This window comes from Acomys russatus, chromosome 27 (assembly GCF_903995435.1).
Source record: "Acomys russatus chromosome 27, mAcoRus1.1, whole genome shotgun sequence".
Lineage (NCBI taxonomy): Eukaryota > Metazoa > Chordata > Mammalia > Rodentia > Muridae > Acomys > Acomys russatus.
Window position 1 is genome coordinate 15,662,525 of NC_067163.1, and position 25,667 is coordinate 15,688,191.

Below are 25,667 nucleotides of genomic sequence, written 5' to 3' on the forward strand. Positions count from 1 at the left end.
AGATGTGTAGCCGAGCAAACACTTGTTTCCCATTCTGTAGGCCTCCTCTTCGCTCCAGTGACAGTGTCCTTTGCTGTACAGAAACCTCAGGTTCATGAAGTCACATTCACTAACTGTTGGTTTTAATGTCTGCATTACTAGGATCCTGTTTGTGCCAATGAGTTCAGATATATCCCCTAGTTTCCCCTTTATCAGATTCAGGGTATCAGTCTTATGTCAAAGTTTTAAAGCCATTTGGAGTTGAATTTTCTGCAGGGTGAGAAATAAGGATCTAGTTTTATTATCCTACATGTAGTGATCCAATTTCACCAGGAGCGTTTGTTAAAGATGACATCTTTTCTCCAAAGTGTATTTTTGGCCTCTTTGTAAAAAACATCAGGTATCTTTACACGTGTGGATTTATACCAGAGTCTTCACCAAATGAGCATACCCAATGTTTGTAGGGTGTTTCTCCCAGACACTAAAGAATTCTTCTCAGCTTCTTCCCATAGAACTTTCTCCAAAGTGAATTACGTAGTAAGACACAAAGCAGATTTTATCAAATACAGGAAAATGGAGAGGACATCCTTCATTCTGTCCTATCACAAGGGAGATAAAGCTGGATGTCATCAGCAACAGAAACTAGAGAAAATACACAAACTCTTGGAAGCTATACAATGCACTACTAAGTAATTGAGTTGAGGAAGGAGGTACTAAACTCCCAAAAGCAAATGAAAACGGAAAATACAACATTTTAAAGTTCACAGAACATGGACTAGGTAGTCCTAAAGGGACTAAGTTTATAGCACTCAGGGCTTACATTAAGTTATTTGAGAGATCTTTAATACCTTATTGATGTACTTCAAGGCCTTGGAAATATAAGAACAAGAAATACCTCCTAACCAGATGGGAAAAGATAATCAAAATCAGGGTTGACACTAATGAATCAGAAATGGGAAAAAAAGAAAAGAAAAAGAAAAAAAAAAAGAAATCAGTGAAATAAAGAATTGGTTCTTTGAAATAATTAACAAGATTAACCCTCCTGGTCATAAGTTATTATTGGTTTTATACAGAGAAAAAACGAGGTGGAACTCAGGGACGTGTCTCTTTTCCTTTATCTGTCATCCATAGGTAAGGAGATAGGAGCTGAAAAGAAAGAAAGGGAGACATAGGAACATAGAGGGAGTATCGAACAAAAGCTAGATGATTGAACCTACTCCTTAACTCAAGGCCTTAATTGTTACAAAGAAGGTTATGTCTAAGTCATTGGTACAGAATTTAGTATATTGAATATAAAACATCAACGTGTCAAATACTTGTCAGATTCTAGCACAAAATATATATCCTAAGTCTAAGAGATAGATATGACTCTATCGATAAATGAGGTAAAATAGTTGAATAAGGTCTTCAAAAGCCTCAGAGACACACAGAATATGGCATTTAAAGATGTTTTTAATAATCCTAAAGTTTCTTTGACAACAAGACAAGTTAACTCCTGACAACACCCAGCCGACCTCACAGATGATGATGAGTATCAAAGAGCCTCCTTATGGAGATGTCTTCAAATGTGGTAAACTAGCCACTGGACAAAATGTCCTCATTCCTACCACAAACAGAATTCTTCCTAAAGTTAGGCGGCTTAGATGCAGGCAGAGTCAATGGCCACACGCTGCCAAAACAGGGTAAGCAAGTCCTCAAGAGTTCCTGCCTTGCGAATAAGCCTGACAGAGATATTGGGCCAGAAAGCCAAAGATGAGGTTCCAACATTATAGAGTGTGCTGCATGACTGTTCAGTCAGTCAATTTATTCATTTTGGAAGCTGCTAACCTGCACTGCTGGTTCATTCAGGAATTTAAGATTTATTCCTTCTCAAGTCTCTGAGGGGCATTGAAGACCAGATAGTTTAGTTTTTACAATCAAGTTTAGTTGGTTAGGGGATAAGATCTTTTTTAGATCAAGATAAAGGAGTTAAGTTATTCGAGTTGAGATAGGACAGATACTGAGTTTCATTCAGAAATTTAGACCCAACAAGACAGGAAAGAGGTTTTCTTCAAGTTTGACAAATACAAATACCCAAATCGCTATGAATATAGTATTTATAGAACTCATGATTGTCACATGGTTCTCCCTGCTGTATGTAGTTTGTTTTATACATGTGTAATAAAATAGATGTATATGAAAAAGAGTTAAAAAAAGATTGACACTGAAGAAATTCCGAGAATCATAAGAACACACTTTTCTTTTAAAAGTCTAAATTATAAGTGCTTTGCTACAGGAGACAACTTCCTGAACAGAACACCAACAGCCCAGGCCTTAATGTCAACAATTAATAAATGGGACCTCATGATGCTGAGAAGCTTCTGTAAGGCAGGAGACACTGTCAAGAGAACAAAGCGACAGCCTACAGACTGGGAAAAGATCTTCACCAACCCTTCATCTGACAAAGGTCTAATATCCAAAATATATAAAGAACTCAAGAAATTAAACACCACAAAACCAAACAACCCAATAGAGAAATGGGGCTCAGAACTAAACAGAGAATTCTCAGCAGAGAACTATCAAATGGCTGAGAAACATTTAAAGAAATGTTCAACCTCCTTAGTCATCAGGGAAATGCAAATCAAAACAACACTGAGATTTCATCATACACCCATCAGAGTGGCTAAGATCAACAACTCAACTGGCACCACATGCTGGCGAGGATGTAGAGAGAGAGGAACACTCCTTCATTGCTGGTGGGAATGCAAACTAGTACAACCACTTTGGAAATCTATCTGGCACTTTCTCAGAAAAATGGGAATAGGGCTTTCTCAAGACCCAGCTATTCCACTCCTTGGAATATACCCAGAAGATGCACTACCACACAACAGGGACGTATGCTTAACCATGTTCATAGCTGCTTTATACATAATAGCCAGAACATGGAAACAGCCTAAGTGTCCCTCAGTAGAAGAACGGACTAAGAAACTGTGGTACATTTACACTATGGAATACTACTCAGCTATTAAAAACAAGGAATTCCCAAAATTTGTGGACAAATGGATTGATCTAGAAATTATCATAATGAGTGAGTTCACCCAGAAGCAAAAAGAGTTAAATGGTATATACTCACTTATATTGAGACACTAGTCCAAGGGGTAAGTACCATGAAAAACTTTACTTACCAGGAAAGTGGGTCAGAGGGGAGGACATCCTATTGAGACTTTAGGTGAGAGAAGCATGGGAGAATGAGAAAATAGAAGGATCCAGAGGGTCCTGGAAACCTACAAAAGGAACTTTATGACAGGCGGATCTGGGTCCTGGGGTCCTCCTCAAACTATGGCACCAGCCAAGGAAAATATAGGCAGTAAACTTCGAACCCCTACCCAGACTAGCCAATGAACAGGATATTCTCCACCGTCGAGTGGAGAAGGAGATCTGATTTTCACACAAACTCTGGTGCCCCATCTCTGACCACATTCCCTGTATGGGGAGGCCTGGTGGCACTCAGAGGAAGGATAGCAAGTTACCAAGAAGAGACTCGATACCCTAAGAGCATATATAGGGGGCGGAGGTCCCCCTCAGTCACAGACACAGGGGAGGGGAGTAGGGGGGAAGCGGGAGGGAGGAAGGAATGGGAGGATACAAGGGATAGGCTAACAATTAAGATGTAATATGAATAAATTAATAATAACAAATAAAAGAAAAAATAAGTGCCTTGCTAACCAATTGTGCCACTGGAGCTTAAATACCAAACTGGAAATCTAAAGGAAATATTTGGAGCCAGGTGTGGTGTCCCACGCCTTTAATGCCAGCACTTGGGAGGCAGAGGCAGGCAGATCTCTGTGAGCTTGAGGCCAGCCTGATCTACAAAACAAGCCTAGGACTGCCAAGATAACACAGAGAAACTAAATATATATATAAAATTTCTAGGTATATATATGGCCTATAAAAGCTAATTCAAGATATAGTCCTATACATCTAGTAAGATAAAAACAGTAATAAAATTCTCGAAAAACAAAACAAACAAAAAACCTAGGACCAGATGGTTTCAGTGCAAAATTCTTCCAGACTTTCAAAGAAGAGCCAACACCAATATTCCTAAAATTGTTACATAAAATAGAAAATGAAGAAACATCTATGAATTACTTTTATGATTACTATTGCCCTGACACCAAAATGGGCATAGATAGATAAAATGCAAAAAGAGAAAATTATGGGCCTTTCACTGATGAACCTAGATGCAAAATTTTTCAATAAGATACTTGGAAACCCAATTCAAGAGTACATAAAAAGAATACCCAGCATGATTAAGTCAGCTTTATCACAGAGATGCAAGGATGATTCAACATACATAAATAGACTTAAACCATCTCATGAGATGTAAAAAGGCCTTTGATAAAATCCAACATCCCTTCATGATAAAAGTTCTGGGGAAAGGTAGGGATACAAGAGACATATCTTCATATAACATAGGCAATTTACAACCAGTCTACTGCTAACATCTTGCTAGATAGAGAAAACTTCAAAACCTTTCCACTAAAATCAGGGATAAGACAAGAATGTCCAGGCTCTCTGTTGGTGTTCAATATAGTACTTGTGCTCCTAGCTAGAACGGTAAGACTACTCAAGGAAATAAAAGGGGTACAAATTGGAAAATGCTAAGAAAAACATCTTTATTTTTAGATGATATGATCATACACTTAAAAGACCCAAAGGATTTTATCAGAAGGCTCCTATGGCTGGTCAACAGAGTCATCATTTAGCAGGGTACAGAATCAACACACACGCGCCAAAACCTAACTGACCAAACAAAAACAGTAGCCTTCCTATAAACAAATGACAAACACCAAGAGCAAATTAAGGAAACAAGACCATTGACAATAGCCTCAAAAAAAAAGTATTCGAATAAACCTAACCAAAGAAGTGAAAGATTTGTACAATAGAAACTGAAACCATTGATGAAAGAAAGATGAGAACAAAATCAGAAAATAAAAAGACCCTCCATGTTCATGGGTTGGTAGGATTACTATACTACAAATGATCACCCTACCAAAAGCAATTTACAGATTCAATAAAATCCCCCACAACTTTCACAGAAATTGAAAAACACAATCTTAACATTTTATAAGGAAATAGAAAAGACCCAGGATTGCCAAATGCAATCCCAAACAATTAAAAAAAAAAAGCAAGCAAACTAACCTTGCTGGAGGTATGACCATCCCAGATTTCAAGTACATCCCAGATGTACTACAGAGCTATGGTAATAAAAAAAAAAAAAAAAAAACAGTATAGTGCTGACATAAAAATGAACACAGGAGACTTTTAAAGCCTCTTTTATGTCACTCAGCTTTATTTTGGCCAATGTAAATATCAAGAGTCACAACTCAGCAACTTAATTTGTAGGAGCCAGAAATGAAAACCAGTGCCCCTTATTCCAAAGCGTTAGAAGGTGATCAGAGCGTTCAGTAGGCTGCTGTAGTTTGGGTCTGCAGTGTCCCCCAGAGACTATGTGTCAATGCCCAGCCTATGTGTCTAGTTCCCAGGACTACTGGAATGTGGTAGAGCCTTTCAAAAGTTGGACCTGGCCCTAGTTTGATTTTTTTGTTGCTTTGATAAAACACTGACCAAAACCTACTTGAGGGTGAAAGGGTTTATTTGGTTTACATTTTCCCAGCACTGTCTATGGTTAATCAAAGTCAGGACAGGAAATCAAACAGAAACCTAGAGGTGTCAACTGAAGTGGAGCCCATGGGAGAAGGCTGCTCACAGGCTTCCTCTCCCTGCCTTGCTCAGTTTATGTTCTTACCAGGCTCGTGTAGTGGGAGTGACGTCACCCTCAGTGGGCTGAGTCCTCAGACATCAACCAGCAATCTGAGGAAAGTAAATCCTCAACATAGATTCCCTATTCCCAGGGGTGTATCTACAGGGGTGTTCTAAACAACTAGGAGAGTGTGCCCCCTCAAGAGAATCCTTCCTCCTCTCTACTTCCCAGATAGACTGGATGCCAAGTGTCCTTCCTAACCACAGACCCGAAAGCAACAGGGCTAAGGAGTCATACAGGGAATGACTAATGACAAATCTATCAGCTAACACAAATACCGAGTTTTTGTGTTAATAACTGGTCACTAACTAGCAGATAGGAGTGGGCCTCTTCTTACAATGTTGTCCAATGGCACAGGAGTGAACTCCCATAGGAAGGTTGCGGCTGAGAAGTTTGGAATGGGGAAGACACTGCATCTCTTGATAGTAATCCCAAAGCGTCAAAGAAGAGTGAAGAGCTAAAGTCACCATGTTGTGACAAGACGATGATTCTTAAGCAGTATTATGCCATTTGCATCTATTTATACATATACTCATCGCTTTGGAGTTTTGATACATGGAGCTTAAATGTGGCACAGAGGGGCCTATGTGACATCATAATTTTATTACAGCCGAGGATGGGATACAGAGTCAGATGTAGCCAAGATCTCACCTTCATCTCTGTTCGTCTTAGACAAAATGCCAATCTGAGCATAGTAGGAACCTAATTGTTAATATTTTCAGAATTTAGAGAGATGGTCTCCATAAAGGACCCTTTTAACTATTATTCTATATACTACAAAATTATACACTGAATAATGTTAAGATCTATACTCACACTAAGAAAGTGCCCCTGCACACTACCAAATAAGAACTGGTCATTTTAAATCATTGTAAACATTTGTGGGCAAAGTTTTTATCAGTTTCTGAAAGTTCTATATAAAATCAAATATAGGCAATGATTAGACGGCTGTATGCAAGGCTAATACCATCGGCTTCCTCACAGAATAAAGGGAGAAAGAAGGAACTGGAAAAGGTCAAAACTGGAGCAAAATGGGAGAAACACAACTGTGGATTGACAAAACTATTTGAACATGACAGAAATGTAAAGAGTGAAATTCAAGAAACAGCATCACATAGCTGGGGGCCTAAGACACAGGAGGCAGGAGCTGGTGCTGGAGCAGAGAGGAGAGGGAGGGGCTGGTGCTGGAGCAGAGAGGGGAGGGAGGGGCTGGTGCTGGAGCAGAGAGGGGAGGGAGTAGCTGGTGCTGGAGCAGAGAGGGGAGGGAGGGGCTGGTGCTGAAGGAGAGAGAGGGGAGGGAGGGGCTGATGCTGGAAGAGAGAGAGGAGGGAGGGGAGCTGGTGCTGGAGCAGAGAGGGGAGGGAGGGGAGCTGGTGCTGGAGCAGAGAGGGGAGGGAGGGGCTGGTGCTGGAGCAGAGAGGCATGTGCCTGCTATGGATACAGATCTTTATTAATTACAGCTGTTTGCAGAAGCATCCTACTTTACTCTTGTGAAGTCCGTGACCACACAATTGATGTCAGCTCACTGCTTTTGCTTTCTTTCTCTCTCTTAATGAAAGCCATGATCTAGGCAAGCTTAGCCTACGTTTGCAATTTAAGCCCCATCTTAGTATTTTCAAGATCTACTTGACCTCCTAGGCTGAGATATTTTTCTTCCCTGGTCTCCATGTAAGTAAGGAGCTTGAAATCCCATAAAGGTGCAAAACGATGTATGCAACCACAAAAGTACACATAGGCAAGTAACATCTATACTTTTCATTACTTCATTCATGGTTATGGTTTAAGGCAGTGGTCCTCAACCTGTGAGTAACAACCCCTTTGGCAACCCTCTGTCTCCAAAATATTTACATCACAATTCATAACAGTAGCAAAATTACAGTTATGAAGTAGCAAAAGAATACTTTTATGGTGTGTGGGGGGAGGGGTGTCTCAGTCAGGGTTTTATTGCTGGGATGAAAACACCATGTCTAAAGCGCACATTGGGGAGGAAAGGGTTTATTCGGTGGCTTACACTTCCAGATCAAAGCTCATCTTTGGAGGAAGTCAGGACAGCAACACAAGCAGGGCAGGAACCTGGAGGGAGGAGCTTGACGCAGAGGCCGTAGAGGGGTGCTGCTTACTGGCTTGCTCCTCATGGCTTGCTCAGCCTGCTTTCTTATAAAAACCCAGGACCATCAGCCCAGGGATGGCACTACCCACAATGGGCTGGGCCCTCCCACATTGATTACTAACTGAGAAAATGCCTTACAGCTGGATCTCATGGAGGCATTTCCATGAGTCTCTCTGATGACTCTAGCTTGTGTTAACTTGACGTATAAAACCAGCCAGTACAAGGCATCACCACAGCTTGAGGGACTATGTTAAAGGGTTGTGGCATTACGAAGGTTGAGAACCACTGCCTTAAGGCCTTTGGTGATTTTCATCGTAAGACTTATCATTAACATAGACTGTAGAGTATTAGGTTTAAAATATCACAAGAAAGATATATAAATCTCAGTTTTAAGTGAATCTTAAAGGAGACAGTACTCCAAGTAAGCGGAGTGCTTTTGCTCAGCTCAGGAAAGCAACTGGAAACAGTTGTGTGGTGAGAATGAGCACGTGCTGACTTACTGTTTTTCCAGATGGAACGTGTATGCCTTGCCCTCAATTGTGACCAAGTAAGTGACCTGCAGCCAAGTGTCCAGAGAGAGAGAGAGATAGAAAGCTGTTGTTAGAAATGTCAACTCCTTAAAAGAAACAAACTGTGATTTATGTATGTGACTGGACATTAGAGCCTACATAGCCCAAAGCTGAGATGACTCCCCGACACAGTCTGCTGTTTCTTGTGCTTCTCACACATACACGCCCTTTCCAGTCATGCTTTACTTCCTCTGACTCCAAAGTCCCTTCTTGTTTTGCTTTTTAATTAGCAAAATAACACACAAAAGAAAAAAATCCAAACTATAAGCTATATTTTTTCTCACCAATTACTGTCATCCCTGACTCTGAAGGGAAAACAAATCAAATACAAATGTCTTCTCCTATAAAATGACACTAGGGCCATAAAAACTCAAAAGGTACATGAAATAAACCCATTTACAGGTGGTAGCAGTCATTATTCACAAGATATATACAATTAACTATACAGGGTATATTTTATTCCTATAACTTGTAATATAAGCAATTGGAATACAAACTGTACAATGCCATCTTCTGTAGCCTGAGAAAATAAAGTATGCAGAAACTTCATAATGAAACCTGCAAGACAGGTACAAATAAGACACAGGCATGACACCAAGTGCCTAGATTATGTATGTATGTATGTATGTATGTATAAATCTTTATTAACTTATTCAGATTACAACTCAATTGTTATCCCATCACTTGTATCCTCCCATTCCCCCCTCCCTCTCGCTTCTCCACCCTATTCCCCTCCCCTAGGTCCAGGACCAAGGGGGATCTCCTCCCCCACTTTATAGTCACAGGCTATCAAATCTCATCTTGGTAGCCTGCCTATTCTCTCTTTGAGTGCCACCAGGGCTCCCCACCAAGGGGAGGTCATCAAATATAGGGTACCAGAGTTCATGTCAGAGTTAGTCTCTGCTCTCCACATAACTGTGGAGAGTGTCCTATCCATTGGCTAGTTCAGAGTAGGGGTTCAATGTTTACTACTTGTATTGTCCTTGGTTAGTGCAATAGAAATCTCTTTTAAAATCAATTTAAAAACTTAAAGGACAGGCTGGAGAGATGGCTCAGAGGTTAAGAGTACTGTCTGCTCTTCCAGAGGACCTGAGTTCAATTCCCAGCAACTGCCTGGTGGCTCACAACCATCTATAATGAGATCTGGTGCCCTCTTCTGGTGAGCACGAAGACAAAGCACAGATACACAAATAAAAATCTTTAATAAATAAATAAATAAATAAACCTTAAAGGGCATTAAGCTGGGGGCTGCCGGGAACCACTAGGGGAGTAGGGTTGGGTGTGATCAAGAGATGTACATGTAAGAAATTTCCAAAGACTAAGTGAAAATATTATTTTAAATGCTAAATTCATGGTTTGGGATGTGAAATATTAATGCACTGTAGATTGAATATTTCCTGTTGTCAAATCCCAAGAGGCTAGTTATAAAACTAGGCAAGATAGTGTTCATGTTGTATATTAAAGTATCTGTTTAACAATAGCAAAAGCAGAAAGACTGAAAGAGGAAGATATGAAGGCAGCATGAAATGAGGAATAACTCAGTGCCCTAACTTTGTAGAAAACAATTGTCTGACTTGGAAAGGACCGAAGACACTCTGCACTGCTCTCCTAAAGCTGCCTAGCTGCTTCCCCATTGCTCCTATGGAAATGGCTCTGAGAAAACCGGAGGCGATCTGATGGTCAGATATCCATGTGTGAGGTAACACCATGGACGTGGAAAAGTAATATTGGCATATAGAGCATAAAAAAAAGTATGTGACTGAATATTCAGTTCGTTAAAAATAGTACCTCAGAATTTACATGAATGGACACTCACTTTGTACACCATCTCTCTGTGTTCTTTAGGCTAACTTTATAATTTTTATACTTTAATATTTTGTTTTCTAAAGTATTCACATATGTGTGCATTTATAGGCCTGCTGCCTTTTATGGTACCAGTTTTAAAAAAATCATAACTGACAGTAAATTTTAGTGAAGTCTCCCATGTAAGAATATATAATTAGTGGGCGTGTTTTTTCAGAGTCCAGTAAGTTGTGACTGGCAGCCTGGGGACCAGACTCTAGATCATTTGAGTCTCACATAAAACAGTTGTGCAATGTTCATATACTACTTGGAAATTTAAAAAAAAAATTTTTTTAAAGGTGAGACATTAGCCCTCCCTCAGACCAACAGTGATTAGCACACAAAATTGGTCATAAACAGAACTTCAAAAAGGCTATGGAGAAATTCGCTGATGCGGGCCAGAAGTAGAGTACAAATAAACACCCATCATTTTCCAAAAATCCAGTTTCTTAGTTACATGCTTTTCTGCGTCCTCGGCAGCCATGGTGGTCTCGATTTTCTGCGGCACTGTGATAAGCAGAAGTGGTGTTTCGAAGTCTGCAGAGGAGGACACAGTGAGTACACTGCAGCGCAGCACTAAGTACCCTCCTGTAGCCACGCGGAGAACACGTGGGACATGAGACACTCTATCTCGCTCCCGCCCCCTCTCCTGCTCCCTCTCCTCCCACTTCGCCTGTGTTCTCCTAATTGGAGGACTTCAGTAAATGAGGATCAAGGGGCTTTGCGCAGAGTCCTCTAACCACCAGAGAGAGATGGACCCCTAGACCCCTGGACCCTGGAACTGGGTAGGCTTTGATGCACCTTCATTAGCCTTGTTCTGAACTTCCAAGAGCAAAAGACTGAGAAGCCAGCATGGCAGGTGGCCTGTTGACAGGTGGTCCCCTGCCCAGCAGTGGCTTTTCTTACCCTGGCCTGTGGTGATCACTTGACCTAGGCATGAGAGGACCAGGAATAACGGCAGCATGGTGTGGCCGCTGGCTTTGCCACAGTGATGGCAGTTGGTACAACGGCGGCAGCTCGTGGCCCCTGTACCTGGGCTCTTGGGAAGCAGGAAAGGCAGAGCCAGGCAGAAACAGGAAGCCCCACATGGTGCCTGCCATAGTTATCTCTGTGTCCGCAGGAACCAGAGTCCAGAGGAGTCAGCAGTTTCACTGCAGAGGTCCGAGGATGCCCAGAGCCACCCCACATGACTGTTGGACTCCAGAAGCATGGTCCACCTTCTTAACCCATGAGCAATGTTTTCATCCACCTAATAACAGTTCTTTCTGCGCATGCTTCAGCAGCCTGTATGCCTTAACAAGCACTATTTACACGTAAAATAAAATGAATCCTTTTTCCATTTTGTAAAAAGAAACAAACAAAACAATTAAATTTTTCTTCTTTCTAAACATCTTAATGTTTGTCAAGAAATATCTGTAGTAGCTAATTATCAGTAACAAGAAAATTAAATCTCTTTTGTTTACCGAATTATTTGCTTTAGCTTCTGTTGTATATCATACTTATTTTTATATTCCAGTATTTCATAAGGCCATGTGTTTTTCATGTACTGGAAAAATCATCTAATAACTGGCAGAAAAAAAAATATATAAGTACTTTTACTTCTAGAAGTGCATAACCCTAAAATGCGTGGCTTCCTGACTGAAATCTTAAGGCATTTTAAAAATTTAAGATAGGTCATGAAAGTTATGATGAACGCTAGTTATTCGTGGAAGCTAACAGGGTAGCCAAAGTCAGAAACATATGCTTATTAAGTGGCATCGTTATTGCTTTCACCTGATGAATGCAGATACATTTCAAGGTTTCTGACTGTAAACATTAAAATAATTCAAAACTAACTCAACCTTGAACTTTTCAAAGGCCAACAAGCAATTGGCATGGAGTACCAATTATTACTGATGCCTTATAAGCAAGTCAGTGGTCAGATATAGAGATGTCTGTGTGACTGCATTAAGATGGCTTTCCCTCTACATAACTCAACAGTAGCTACAGAAATGGTATTGTAGGATTCGTGAATGACTTCTTCCAAGGGTTTTACCAGCACTATATTTGTATCTCAGAAAATAATCTATTACATAATCTGGACATGACATCAGTTATGAAGACTGGAAATTGAAAGTCCATTTAGGAGAATTCAGCATAACCAGACCACAGTTGACAACCCCTACTGGGGGAGGGGGGTGAAACAGTGAAAGATACTTACTTTTGTCTTTGAAAACAAAAACTTCTGCAGAGAAAAAAAAAAAAAATAATTCTCCCATTTATCTTCCCAAGCCCCCTTCTTAATAAAACTTAAAATATTTATTAAATATGCATTCATGAAATTTATGTCAGACTAAAGACAAAGAGAAATTCCATCCCTTTATAACCATACACATGTGATCAGTTTCATAGGTAGTCACCATATTTATTAAAGGGCAAATAAAACCCCATATTACTGAGAGGTGACCACAAAGAGGTGTTTGAGCCCAGAAACCAAGACCACCTCACTGAGAAGACAGGCCTTGACGGCTGGTGATGCTTTCCTGACTCGGCTGTTTCCTTCCCAGACTTTAGTATTTCTTCACAGCAAAGACATTCAGAATCCTTTCTGGATTTGGTGGGATTGGCAGGTCCGCAAATGAGCTAAGGATGGGTTGGAACAAAGGAGTGTGGGATTAAATCACTAACAGTCATTAAGTGCAGTGATGTGTTTTTAAAAATGCGTTGGCTCTTTAGAATATGAAGAAGTGCTTAAGAAAGCAGCTTGGAGAGAGTGAGTGAGACAGTCTAACAGAAATACATTTTTAAAAGTGGGACCTCATGAGGCTGAGAAGCTTCTGTAAGGCAAGAGACACTGTCAGTAGAACAAAGCAACAGCCTACAGACTGGGAAAAGATCTTCACCAACCCTTCATCTGACAAAGGTTTAATATCCAAAATATATAAAGAACTCAAGAAATTAAACACCACAAAACCAAACAACCCAATTGTGAAATGGGGCTCAGAACTTAACAGAGAATTCTCAACAGAGGAATATCAAATGGCTGAGAAACACTTAAAGAAATGCTCATCCTCGTTAGTCATCAGAGAAATGCAAATCAAAACGACACTGAGATTCCATCTTACACCCATCAGAATGGCTAAGATCAAAAACTCAAATGACACCACATGTTGGCGAGGATGTGGAGAGAGAGGAACACTCCTTCTTTGCTGGTGGGAATGCAAACTAGTACAACCATTTTGGAAATCTATCTGGTGCTATCTCAGAAAAATGGGAATAGGGCTTCCTCAAGACCCAGCTATTCCACTCCTTGGATTATACCCAGAAGATGCACTACCACACAATAGGGACATATGCTCAACCATGTTCATAGCTGCTTTATACATAATAGCCAGAACATGGAAACAGCCTAAATGTCCCTCAGTAGAAGAATTGACTAAGAAACTGTGGTACATTTACACTATGGAATACTACTCAGCTATTAAAAACAAGGAATTCCCAAAATTTGTGGACAAATGGATTGATCTAGAAATTATCATAATGAGTGAGTTCACCCAGAAGCAAAAAGAGACAAACGGTATGTACTCACTAATATCAAAACACTAGTCCAAGGGATACGTCCCATGAAAAACTTTACTTACCAAGAAAGTGGGTCAGAGGAGAGGACATCCTACTGAGACTTTAGGCGAGAGTAGCATGGAAGAATGGGGAAATAGTAGGAACCACAGGGTCCTGGAAACCTACAAGAAGAACTTTATGACAGGCAGATCTGGGTCCTGGGGTCCTCCTCAAACTAAGGCACCAGCCAAGGAGAATATAGGCAGTAAACTTCGAACCCCTACCAAGACCTAGCCGACGAACAGGATATTCTCCACCGTTGAGTGGAGAGTGAGATCTGACTCTCACACGAACTCTGGTGCCCCTTTTCTGACCACGTCCCCTGGATGGGGAGGTCTAGCGGCACTCAGAGGAAGGATAGCAAGTTACCAAGAAGAGACTCGATATTCTAAGAGCATATATAGGGGGAGGAGATCTCCCTCAATCACAGACATAGGGGAGGGGAGAAGGGGGGAAGTGGGAGGGAGGGAGGAATGGGAGGAAACAGGGGAAGGGCTAACAATTGAGATGTAATATGAATAAATTAATTAAAAAATTAATTAAAAGATGTTAACAGGAGTAGAAGAAAAAAATAAAAGTTGTATGTACACGGGTAGTGGTAGCACATGCCTTTAACACAAGCACTTGGGAGGCAAAGGCAGGTGGATCTATGTGAGTTCAAGGCCAGCCTGGTCTACAGAGTGAGTTCCAGAACAACCAGGGCTACACAGAGAAACCCTATCTCAACAAAACAAAAGAATTTTGTACAAATGTAGTACAAGTGTAGCTATGCAAGAATATAGCAAAATGTTGACTATGTATCCAAATTAACTATGACTCAATATAGTTGAATGTCACATTAACATCTTGGTGTATACTATAGTATGTTAGTATGTTTTCTATAGCTTAATTGACTCTGCAGTAGAGTTTAGTATATCCTATTGTTACTCTTCTTACCCTCTTTTCTAGATTTTTTTTAAATAACTACTTTTGGAGGAGTTGTTGATTCCAGTTGATTTTGTATAATATTTAAAATAGTTACATACACACACACACACACACACACACACACACACACACACACACACACACATAGACTTTTTACAAGGAGATGGCTCTGGTGAGACAGCTCAGCAGTTAAGAGGACTTACCACTGTTGCAGAGGACCTGAGCTCATTCGGTTTCCAGCACCCACATCACAACCCACAACATCCAGAGGATCTAATGCCCTCTTTTGATCCCTGAAGTTTCTTGCATGCACATGGTGCATATTAAATCATGAAGATGTCCACATTCATATAAAAATAATAAATATAACTTTTAAGGCTTTTCAAAGGAGAATCCACATACTCTTCTTTCGCTGTTTCTTCTGATAAGACATACACACAGATGGTGTGTGTGTATGTGTGTGTGTGTGTGTGTGTGTGTGTGTGTCAGGAGGGGAGGGTTTTATGTAACTTAATCACTATGTACTTTTACATAACTATAATCACATCTAGAAAAGCTGTACAATGAAAATAAAGCTTTTTGATAATCCACTTTATAGACACACCCACACTTTCCCCTCCTTAAGCTTTATTATTTAGTTGCTTCCCCATAGATAGAATTTTTAATATGCTAATAAATTCATCAACAGAATCATACAGTAAATTGGGTTCTGATTTGGATATTGTCTGCTAAGCATGTATTCCTTTACTTCTAATATTTTTTCATCATTTTATTCTCTTTTATTAAAGAGTAGTATTGTGAGAAACAATTTCCCAGTTTAAGTAACCCTTTGTCTGTTGCAAAACATTTTGGGTCATTTCCAGGTTTGGGCTTCTAAGTGCTTGAACATCAGGCAAATGCATGTGGGGGGGTTGAATGAAAATGACCCCCATAGACTCATAGGGAGTGGAATGACTGGAGGAAGTGTGTCCCTGGGAGTTGGGCTTTGAGGTTTCAAAAGCTTAAACCGGGTGTAGTGGGTCACCACCTCTTCCTGCTGCCTGCAGATCCAGATGTAGAACTCTCCGCTGCCTCTCTTCTGTCACATCTGCCTGTGTGCCACCATGCTCCCCACCGTGATGATAACAGGATAAGCTACTGAACTGCAAGCCATCCCCAATTAAGTGTTTTCCTTTATGAGAATTGCCGTGTTCATGGTGTCCCTTCACAACAATAAAACCGCAACTAAGACAGCATGTGTTGCAACTTCTGTGTGAATGTAGTTTTGACTTGAGGGGGGGCGGAGATAAACACCCACGAGTCATTTACTGATTCTGTAGATCCTTCCAAAGTACCAAATCCAAAATAAAGCAGGGAAGTGCAAACATAAGGACCCTGCCAAAAACATCAGCAACTGTGCCATTCAGCTAAGAGAAGCTTGGTAGCTCCAGCAGATGGCTGGAAACTGATTAGAGAAAGACAAGGTTAATGACACACTCAAAGAATGCCCTTGAGGGCAATGTCAGTAAAGGGAAGCAGCCTGATTGAATGAGGCTTTGTAAATATTTATGCCCTAAGACTTGCTGAAATCAACATGTGTGCACAACATAATCACATGTATGTAACCAAAGGGTCATGTACCGAGGCCAGCAGTTTAACAGAGCCGTAGCAGTATGAAATATCAATATGTAATACATAAATATTATACAGAGTCACCAGTTCTGATTATATCATTTCACTTTCTTTTAGAGCCATAAACTCTTCTGAGTTAGAAATTGAAACAGAAATTCTAAAGAATTGTGCATGGAGAGGCAATTTGAATTATAGATAGATAGATAGATAGATAAATAGATAGATAGATAGATAGATTTGTGTGTACATATATATGCACGTATATATGTATCATCTGCATACTATACTCATGTGTATATGAAGGTGTTCCTTAAATATGTTGGGCAGACTGTAGATAAATCACCTAACTTATGTTCCAAAGTAACTAATTTAGTGTTGGTAGATTGCAATCATGATAAATAGCCTTAATCATATGTTTGAAGTCATCATGAGTTCTATGCTTAAATTTGGGTATCAGAACCTAGTTTTGAAATGGATGGATAATTCCTTAGCATGCTGATTATGAAGCACAGCCATAAGCAATGAGAGAGAGAGAGAGAGAAGAGAGAGAGAGAGAGAGAGAGAGAGAGAGAGAGAGAGAGAGAGAGAGAGAGAGAGAGAGAGAGAGAGAAGGGACAGTGCATCTTGGGGCTTATTTCCAAAATAATGTGAAATCGTTCAAGCATTCTAAGTGAAATAATGATAGTTTTCCTCAGAAAGATAAATTGTATATGGCTGAGGTTGGTGGGAATCATACAATTTACCCTAAAAGCAGTAGCGTTCACTTAGGTGAAGTCTGAGTACCTCAGTCCAGCAATGTCTCTATACCCTGAACTAGAGAGCAGAAGAAAAAAACAAAGTTGTGAAGATACCAGAGTTGAAGTTAAGATGCTATTCTGTAAGGCGGTTTGGGTTTTAGGTGAATAATTTGATGTGGAAATTGATACTTTTTAGATGGTGGGGCAGCTAAAGATAGTGGCTGACAGTATCAGGGCAAGGAGAAACATCCAGGGACTGAGAGACCTAATAAGTTAGAGATGTGTTGAAGCCAGGTGTGTCTAGGAAGATTAGGCGTAGATAGTGAAAAGGTAGCTGGAAATGTGTGGTTGCGCTGAAAGAATAGAGATGTAAGGCTGCATAAAGAAGAACTTCAGAAAACCAGGGAAGTAAGATTAACTAGGAGAAATATATTGAAAGAAAAAATCCAAAGTGAAATTGTGAACAATAACGTTGATTGGTGCCTAATATAAGAAGACTGAAGGGGGTGAGGAATGGAACTAAGATTAAGATGACTAAGGAGTTAAGCAAAGAAATCGCACTGATGGTTAAGAATTAAATATAATTTTAGAGGGGACCATTGAGCAAAACCTTCTTAGTATCCAAAGAATCAAGTAGAGTGGATAGGAGGAGGTGAGCTACTGTGTTAGCATTGGTGAATGAAGAATGTACCAGCTCCAGGAAGCCGTCTCACAACAAAACATTTCTCAGGAGGAATGCCTGGTCAATGCCCGGAGAGTTCAGGACCTCTTGATAATGAGATTTGGACCAGAAAAAAAAAAAAAACCAACAATAAACCTTGACAGAGTTTTGGGCCTCATGGAGCTACTGGAAGCATCTCAGGAGAGATTGTACTTGAGAATTACACAGCTAAGGGTGGTGTTTGTCTTAGCTAAGGTTTCTATGGCTGTGATGAAACACTGCCTCCAAAAGCAACTTGGGGAGGAGGGGGTTTACATCACTCACACATTCATGTAACAGCCCATCACTCAGGGAAGTCAGGACAGGAAGAAAAGGCAGTGAGAGCAGATCAATATGGAAAGGAGGAATGGTACATCTCTTGCCAATCCACACATATTCTTAGTAAACAGAAATAGAATGCTGCTGCAGAAGCATGCTAGTGAATGCAGACTTCATTTCCCCTAAATATATGGAAATGAGGAGACTAAGAGACTCTTGGAGGTGAATAATTATAAATCAATGTTCCATCTTGGCTATATAACTTCTAGCTTATTAATTAAGGAGTGGGACTTGAGGGTTTTTTTGTTTTGTTTTGTTTTGTTTTGTTTTTTAAGGATGTGGGTCCCTGGGAAGTCAACCAAGCTCCACTGAAGGGATAGAAACTACAATTATAAATAAATAGGCACAAAATTTTGTGATGATTTTGGAGATCCTGCCCATTATATTCTCATATATACAAACATATAATCAAATGCCAGGTGATTTGTGCTTATTTAAAGTCTACCTCCCAATTATCTTTGACAATCTGAACTCACAAGCAAATGGTTAAGATAGCTATCACCTCAAAAACGTCCTCAGACAGCCGAGCAGTGGTGGCACAAACACCTTTAATCCTAGCACTAGAGGCAGAAGCAGGCAGGTCTCTGTGAGTTCAAGGCCAGCCTGCTCTACAGAGCCAGTTCCAGGACAGCCAGGGCTACACAGAGAAACCCTGTCTTGAAAAAACAAACAAACAAACAAACAAACGCACGAACAAATGTCCTCAGACACTTGTATAACCCATCCCAAGCTACAGGATTTACATAACCAAGCAATTACTAACTGGTCTAGTCTATCCTTGTACAGATACATTTGTATACTTTATTTTATTTTTAAATATATGAAATCATAATGAGCATAAGTATTTTAGGGTTCATCTATGTTTTATATATTAAAATATTCTACTTATGGTTAAGTAGCATTCCACTGTATTGATGGATATACTAGAGTCCGTTTGTCCACTCCTATGTTTATGGATATGCATGTGTCATTCTTACTATTATTAACAATGTTATGGTAAGCTTCCATGTGCCTTTGTTGTAATGAAATATGCTTTCTTTCCCATTAGGTAAATACTGAAGGTTAGAAAAATCTGAATCATGAGGTAAACACATGTCTAACTTCGTCAGATGCCTCCAAATTGCTTTCCCAAACAATTACTATTTACATGATTCACATTTGTTCTGAATTCTTGCTCTAACTGGCTACACATAGTTTTTAAAATTGCTATTTGTTGGGTATGTGTGCATGTGCAAAAGTGTGCTACACAGGTGCTGATGGCCTCACGGGTGGAGGTCAGAGGACAACCCGTGGTATCCATTCTCTCAGACCTCCGTGTGGATCTGTAGTCATCATGTTTGGCATCAAGAGATTTTTCCCTGATAAGCCATCTCACCAGCCCTTAGTTTTGATTTTTGTTTTGTTTTTTGCTTTTGCTTTTGTTTTGTTTTGTTTTGTTTTTTACATTAATGGTGTTAAATGTTGAAATAATATCCCATTGTACTTTAAAATCACATTTATGTAGTGATGGTAGAAGAGAAACCAGTTCCCACAGGTTGTCCTCTGACCTCCATATATATTCTATGGCATGTACATATGCATGTATACACACAATAAATAAATAAATAAGTGTAATTTTCAAAATAAAAACATAAGGCATGCTGGGAAAATATACAGCTGTCTCCATGGGGACAAAAGGAACACAAGTGTTTTTTTGTCAATTTCAGCAAACAACAATTGATTGCAAGCCAACGGTTGATATCTATAGAACTGGAAAGACAGGAAATTCTAACACAAAGGCACAATCTCCATTGTATCACAGGGGTGGGGGGCAAAGATAAGATTACAATAAAATAATTAAGAATGGTTACATTGTGAGTGTTGGCTTTCATTTATTTGACAACTGAGTTCGTTTAACTAACTGACTTGTGCAAGTTTGTGAAGCTTCCATGATCCATTCCAATGCACTGGTGTGTGGTGCTTACAACACACTGGTGCCAAGAGGCTTAGTAAGCAGCAGAGGTGGCCACACTCAGTATGGCCTGAAATGTGTCAAATTTGATGAATGGTGATAACATGAAACAAGCCCTTTACTTAGGGAAAGAGCTGTGCAGAACAGTAGCCCTGGGCTGCTTCCTTCCTCAGCTTGATGATAAGTCTTTTAGTGATTTTTAGTTTATTTTTATTTGTATGGGTGTTTTGCCTGCATATATGTCTGTGTACTGTGTGTGTCTGGAGGCCTTCATGGAGGCCAAAAGAGGGCATCAGATTCCCTAGAACTGGACTTACAGTTGTGAGCTGCCATGTGAGTGCTGGGAATCAAATCCAATCACCTGGAAAAGCAGCCAGTGCTCTTAACTGCTGAGCCATCTCTCTACCCCCTTTTAAATAGATAGTTTGGCATAGGTTAACATTTATGGAAAAAGAGAAGCAATAGCCAAACAGGAATTATATGTGCTCTTGTGTGAACAAATGTCTGAGGTAGGTAGGTTAGAGGGAGACAGAGAAGAGTCAGTCCATCCTACATAGTGAGGATGGGGATGGGAGACCCTGAGCCCTTGGGCAGTGAGCATGAAGTGAGGTCTCCTGACAGGTTCATGAGGGTCATGTTTTAGTCTTCTCAGGACAGACTCACCATTTCACCCAGACATAAATAGAGGTGCATAAGGCAGAAATGGAACTTAAAATATAGAGAAGGCACAGACAGAAGTTCATCCATACAGACACAGATGATTTATTGTTTCATGGTTTAGAGTCCTCAGTCATTTCTGCAGAAGTGGGAGAGAAACTGTGATTTTTTTTTCCTTTTCTTCTTCTTTCTTTTCCTCCCCCTCCTTCTTCTTCTTCCTCTTTCTCCTCCTCCTCTTCTCCTGCTCCTGCTCTTTCTTCTTCTTCCTTCTTCTTCTTCCTTCTTCTTTCTTCTTCTTCTTCCTTCTTCTTCTTCTTCTTCTTCTTCTTCTTCTTCTTCTTCTTCTTCTTCTTCTTCTTCTTCTTCTTCTTCTGCTTAAAAGGCCAGTTTCTCATAGTTACCTCAGAGCCTCTTCTTGGGTAGTAACACTCGAGGAGGCTAGAGAGTGATGCTGTGGGAGAAGCCAGACAACAAACAGTGAGCCCATGCTGCTCAATTCCTTTTGCAGCTAACCTATTTCCAGTTGATTTTAAAGACAGAGGTCAGTGAAGAGGAAAGATTAATGCCCCCATTAAGTTTAGAAAAACAAAACAGTTATCTGGTTCCATACCACCTATATTTTGCCCTCCTTCCCTCGAATCCTCTGCCATCACCTCGGCCTCTTACTACCCTCTTGACTTCCATCAGGACTCCCAAGTTAAATGCATATGCCTAAATAGCGTATGCATATAAGAACATATGATGCTTGTCTTTATGGTTCTGTGCTGCCTAACTCAGAATGATTTTTCCAACTCCATTTATTTGCCTGAAATTTTCATTTTTTCTTTACTGCTATATAATTCCATTGCACATTTTACCACATTTTTATTATCCATCAGGCAGTCCCATTTCACGGCCATTGTTAATAAGGCAGCAATGAACATGAGTGAGCAATTATCTTTGTAGTGTTCTTTGTTAATATGCCCAGAAGTGCTATATCTGAATCATATGGTAGATATATTTTAGTTTTAGGGAGAGCAGCCACACTAATTTCCATACTAGGTACACCATTTTGCACTCCCACCAGCAGTGGCTAAGTGTTTTCTTTTCCCTATATCTATGCCAGCATTGATCGTCAGTGTTTTTTTTTTTTTCTTTTTTAATATTAGTCATTCTAGCTGAGCCAGATGTAATCTCATAGTAGTCTTAATTTGTATTTTGTTAATGGCTAGCAGATGTTGACCATTTTAAATTACATTGCTCAGCAATTCATATTTCTGCTTTTGAGAAATCTGTTTAGTTCTGTGTCTCCATTTTTAATTGGATTGTGTTCTTGGTTTCTAGGTTTTTGTATAAACTAGGTAATAAGAATCTGTCAGATGTGTATCTGGTAAGGAATGTTGCTCATTACGTGGGCTGCCTCTTCATTGCGACAATGGTGTCCTTTGTGTTTTATGGGGTTCCATTTGTCAATTGTTGGACTATGCTACCAGGTTCCTATTTTTTAAAAACATCCTTTCCTATGACTGTAGATTAAAGCATGTTCTCTACTTTCTCCTTCACCAGATTCGAGATGCTGAGTTGAGGTCCTTGTTCCATTTGCAGGTGAGTTTTGAGAAGAGTGAAGGCTTTGGGTCCAGTTTCGTTCTTCTACATGTACCTTTGCAGTTTGGTGAGAATCGTTTGTTGAAGTTGTTGCCTTTCTTCCAGCATGTATTTTTTGGCCCCTTTGTCAGAAATTAGGTGGCTGAAGGAATATGGCTTGTGTGTGGGTATTCAGCTCTATTCCATTGGTGAATTGGCCTGTTTTTATGACAGTACCATGCTGTTCTCATTACAATAGCTCTGTAATATGATCTGAGATAAAGGGTGGTGATACCCGCCCCCGGAAGTGTTTTTACAATTTTGGATTGTTTTGACTATTCTTGGTCTTTTGTGTTTATGATTGTTTTGACGATTCTTGGTCCTTTGTGTTTCCGTATAAAATCTATGACTGTTTGTCATTTTCTGTGAAAAGTTTCATTGGATTTTTGATAAGAGGTGCATTGTGTCTGTAGTGGTGCTTTCATTTAACTTGGAATCCTGATGGAAATAAAGAAGGTAGTAAAAGGCTGAGGTAAGGGCAGAGGATTCGGGGAAGGAGGGCAGAATGTAGGTGGTACAAAAGGAGAAAAGGAATAATGGAACAGGAAGAGTTATGTAGGATAACAAACGAAAGAGAGGAGTATAGAGGAAGGAAGTGGGGAGGGATAACAAACAACTTTGTATAAGTCATATAGAAACTACTGGAGAAGCTTCTACACACCCACACACACACACACACACACACACACAGATTTTAAATGGAGTTACCCTATAACGGGTGTGACAATGCCTCTCCCAGACACCAAAAGCTATCAACAAAAGCCCACCATCATGTATGGGTTACCTCTTTTTGAGATGTTGGATGGTGGAGTCCCATAGACACTCCCCAAACATTACAGGCTGGTGCCATTGCTCTGGGTTACTCTCCAGAACTTGATGGTAAGACTTCTGTTGCTGGCCAGGGTCTAGCCCCGGGAGAGGACAAGGCCCAAAGCAGGGTGGACGCAAGAACAGTAAGGGAGGAATGAGTCAGGCACTGGGGCCCAGAGGAGTTTTACATCCTGACTGATTGGCAGTCCCAGTACTTCTTTATTTATACAGATCCCAGTTGGCAGGGATAGATGTGTATTGTTCCAAAACATAGATCGTATCATTTTTTTTTTCCAGACATGTGTTTTAACTTCTTGGTCATAAGTTTAGGCATCGTTGATAAACCATGGCAGAATAGATTATCTTTTACAATCATTTTCCCTTTGTCAACCCCACAACCCAACTTTTTATAACATTGAAGTTTCAAGGGCATATTCTGCCAAAGCATGACAGCTTGCAACTCTGTGGTTTCAAAGGCACTAAACAGAAAGAAAAATCTCCAAGCCAGCCTGGGCAGATTGGCATGTACCAAGCAGTGTATTATCAACTTTGAATAGAGAGTTATTGCCATTAGGACTACGAAAAGTCTTCAGGCTAAGGATGCTGCAGTATTATTCAATTTCTGTCATAATGCAATGCTTATATTTTATTTATTTGTAGAATTTATTTATATGTCTTATCTTGGTAATTTTTGTTCCTTGGTCACACAACACCACAGCGGCCCTATATGAGTTAACTTTTTCTAAGAGAAGAGAGGCCTTTGGGGTTTTCTTTTGTTTGTTTGTTTGTTTTTCTTTTTTTGAAGACAGGGTTTCTCTGTGTAGCCGTGGCTGTCCTAGACTCGCTTTGTAGGCAAGGCTGGCCTTGAACTCACAGAGATCTGCCTGCCTTTGCCTCCCCAAGCACTGGGATTTAAGGCTTACACCACTGCACACAGCTGAAAAGAGAGGTCTTACTGCTACATTCTTTTATCATTTATCCACTCCATTCTTTGTCCATCAATAATAGGAAGAGGCATTTAATTTAATCTCCTGCCAACTTCTCAAATCATGTTTACCATTTTAAGTTTACTTTGTTCTGAGTATCTGTTCCTGAGTAAGTGTAGGGACAGATGTGTTAAGAGTATCTTGGAGTCAAAGCCTCATAACGTTGTCTCTGGCATCTTTACTTGAGTCACAACCTACAGAGTGCAAAAAAGACGTTCAAGTAGGGCAAGATAAGGTGTCTCCCTAAAAGTGCGAGGGGTGTTGTGGTCAGGACAGTCCTGGGGAAGCTTAGAAGCAGTGCTCCTGGAAGAGGGCATAAATGATTCATTTAGAAATTTTCCATCAATCCAATATCCTCAAGTTGTACAAATAATAAAAGCCCCCCAATCATGTGACACATAGACATCAAGATCAAGAAGTGGGAGACCGCACTACAGTGAAAGCATCACTTGTCTCAGCTTTGCTCGATCTTTGTCAAATAGCTGTGCTAGTTTTGTGACTTTCACTGTTCCCATTAGATATAGCTGTACCAGTTGCTGAAGACACTACATACACAAGTCATAAGACATGGAGAAATCAAACTGGTACTGACCTAGAATCTTCATCTCTATTGACTAGTGTTCATAGAGCTGGAAGGTTCTATTTACATTGTCAGGGAACAAAAGCATTCAACAATCTTACCCAGCTATGATCCCTAAGATCGACAATAACAACTGGCCTGGGAAGATATGCCCACTGGTGTAATAGTGGCATGGATGTTATTGGAGTAACCAACTACTTTCTTATTGGATTTAAAGCCTGATGCCTTTCACTGACCAAAAGAATAGTGAATGGTTAATTCATAGACCCTCAAGGAGAACCAAATGTTATCATTCTGCCAATCGACATGGTAATAAACTGCCCCCCTTAGTTCTTACTGTTATATCCACACATTAGTGCATCTCAACCATTATTAGAGAACCTTCTCTTTTTTTGCAGTAAATGGTGATTAATACAGAGGCCCACAACTAATCACTCAGAAAACAAAAGACCATGGAGGTGATCAGTTCTAAACAGGACATTAATAGTGCAACTCCTCTTCCCAAGGCTCAAGGGCAATTGAGGAAGAAGACACGGAAATATTTTAACAATGAGGTGCTGAGCATCTGCTACAAAATATTTATCCAACATGATGACATGGTGCGCACATTAGCCGACAGAGGCTGTGGCTGCACACACAAAGCCTACGTAAGATCAAATAGTTAAAATCTAGCATGGCTGATATAGGAACTTGTGAAGTCTAACCCTTAGCTGAAGATGAGGGAGAACCAAGTTTTCTTTGAGAATGCAGTTCCTGAGAGGTTACTGTGCTCACACCTTAGTAAATGGTGCTACACCTATTCTACATAGAAGTAAAACCTTTGTGTTTTAAAAAAGAGCATATGAC

General features: G+C 40.1%; 1 protein-coding gene across 1 annotated transcript in view; it reads right to left on the reverse strand.

Moving 5' to 3' along the window:
• Window positions 1–10,676: 10,676 nt before the first annotated feature.
• Window positions 10,677–25,667, reverse strand: part of LOC127209822 (disintegrin and metalloproteinase domain-containing protein 5-like) — a 65,900-nt gene continuing 50,909 nt past the window's right edge. Inside the window, exon 22 of the mRNA XM_051169464.1 lies at window positions 10,677–10,986. Coding sequence (XP_051025421.1) covers window positions 10,677–10,986 — 310 coding nt within the window. The remainder of the gene's footprint in view (window positions 10,987–25,667) is intronic.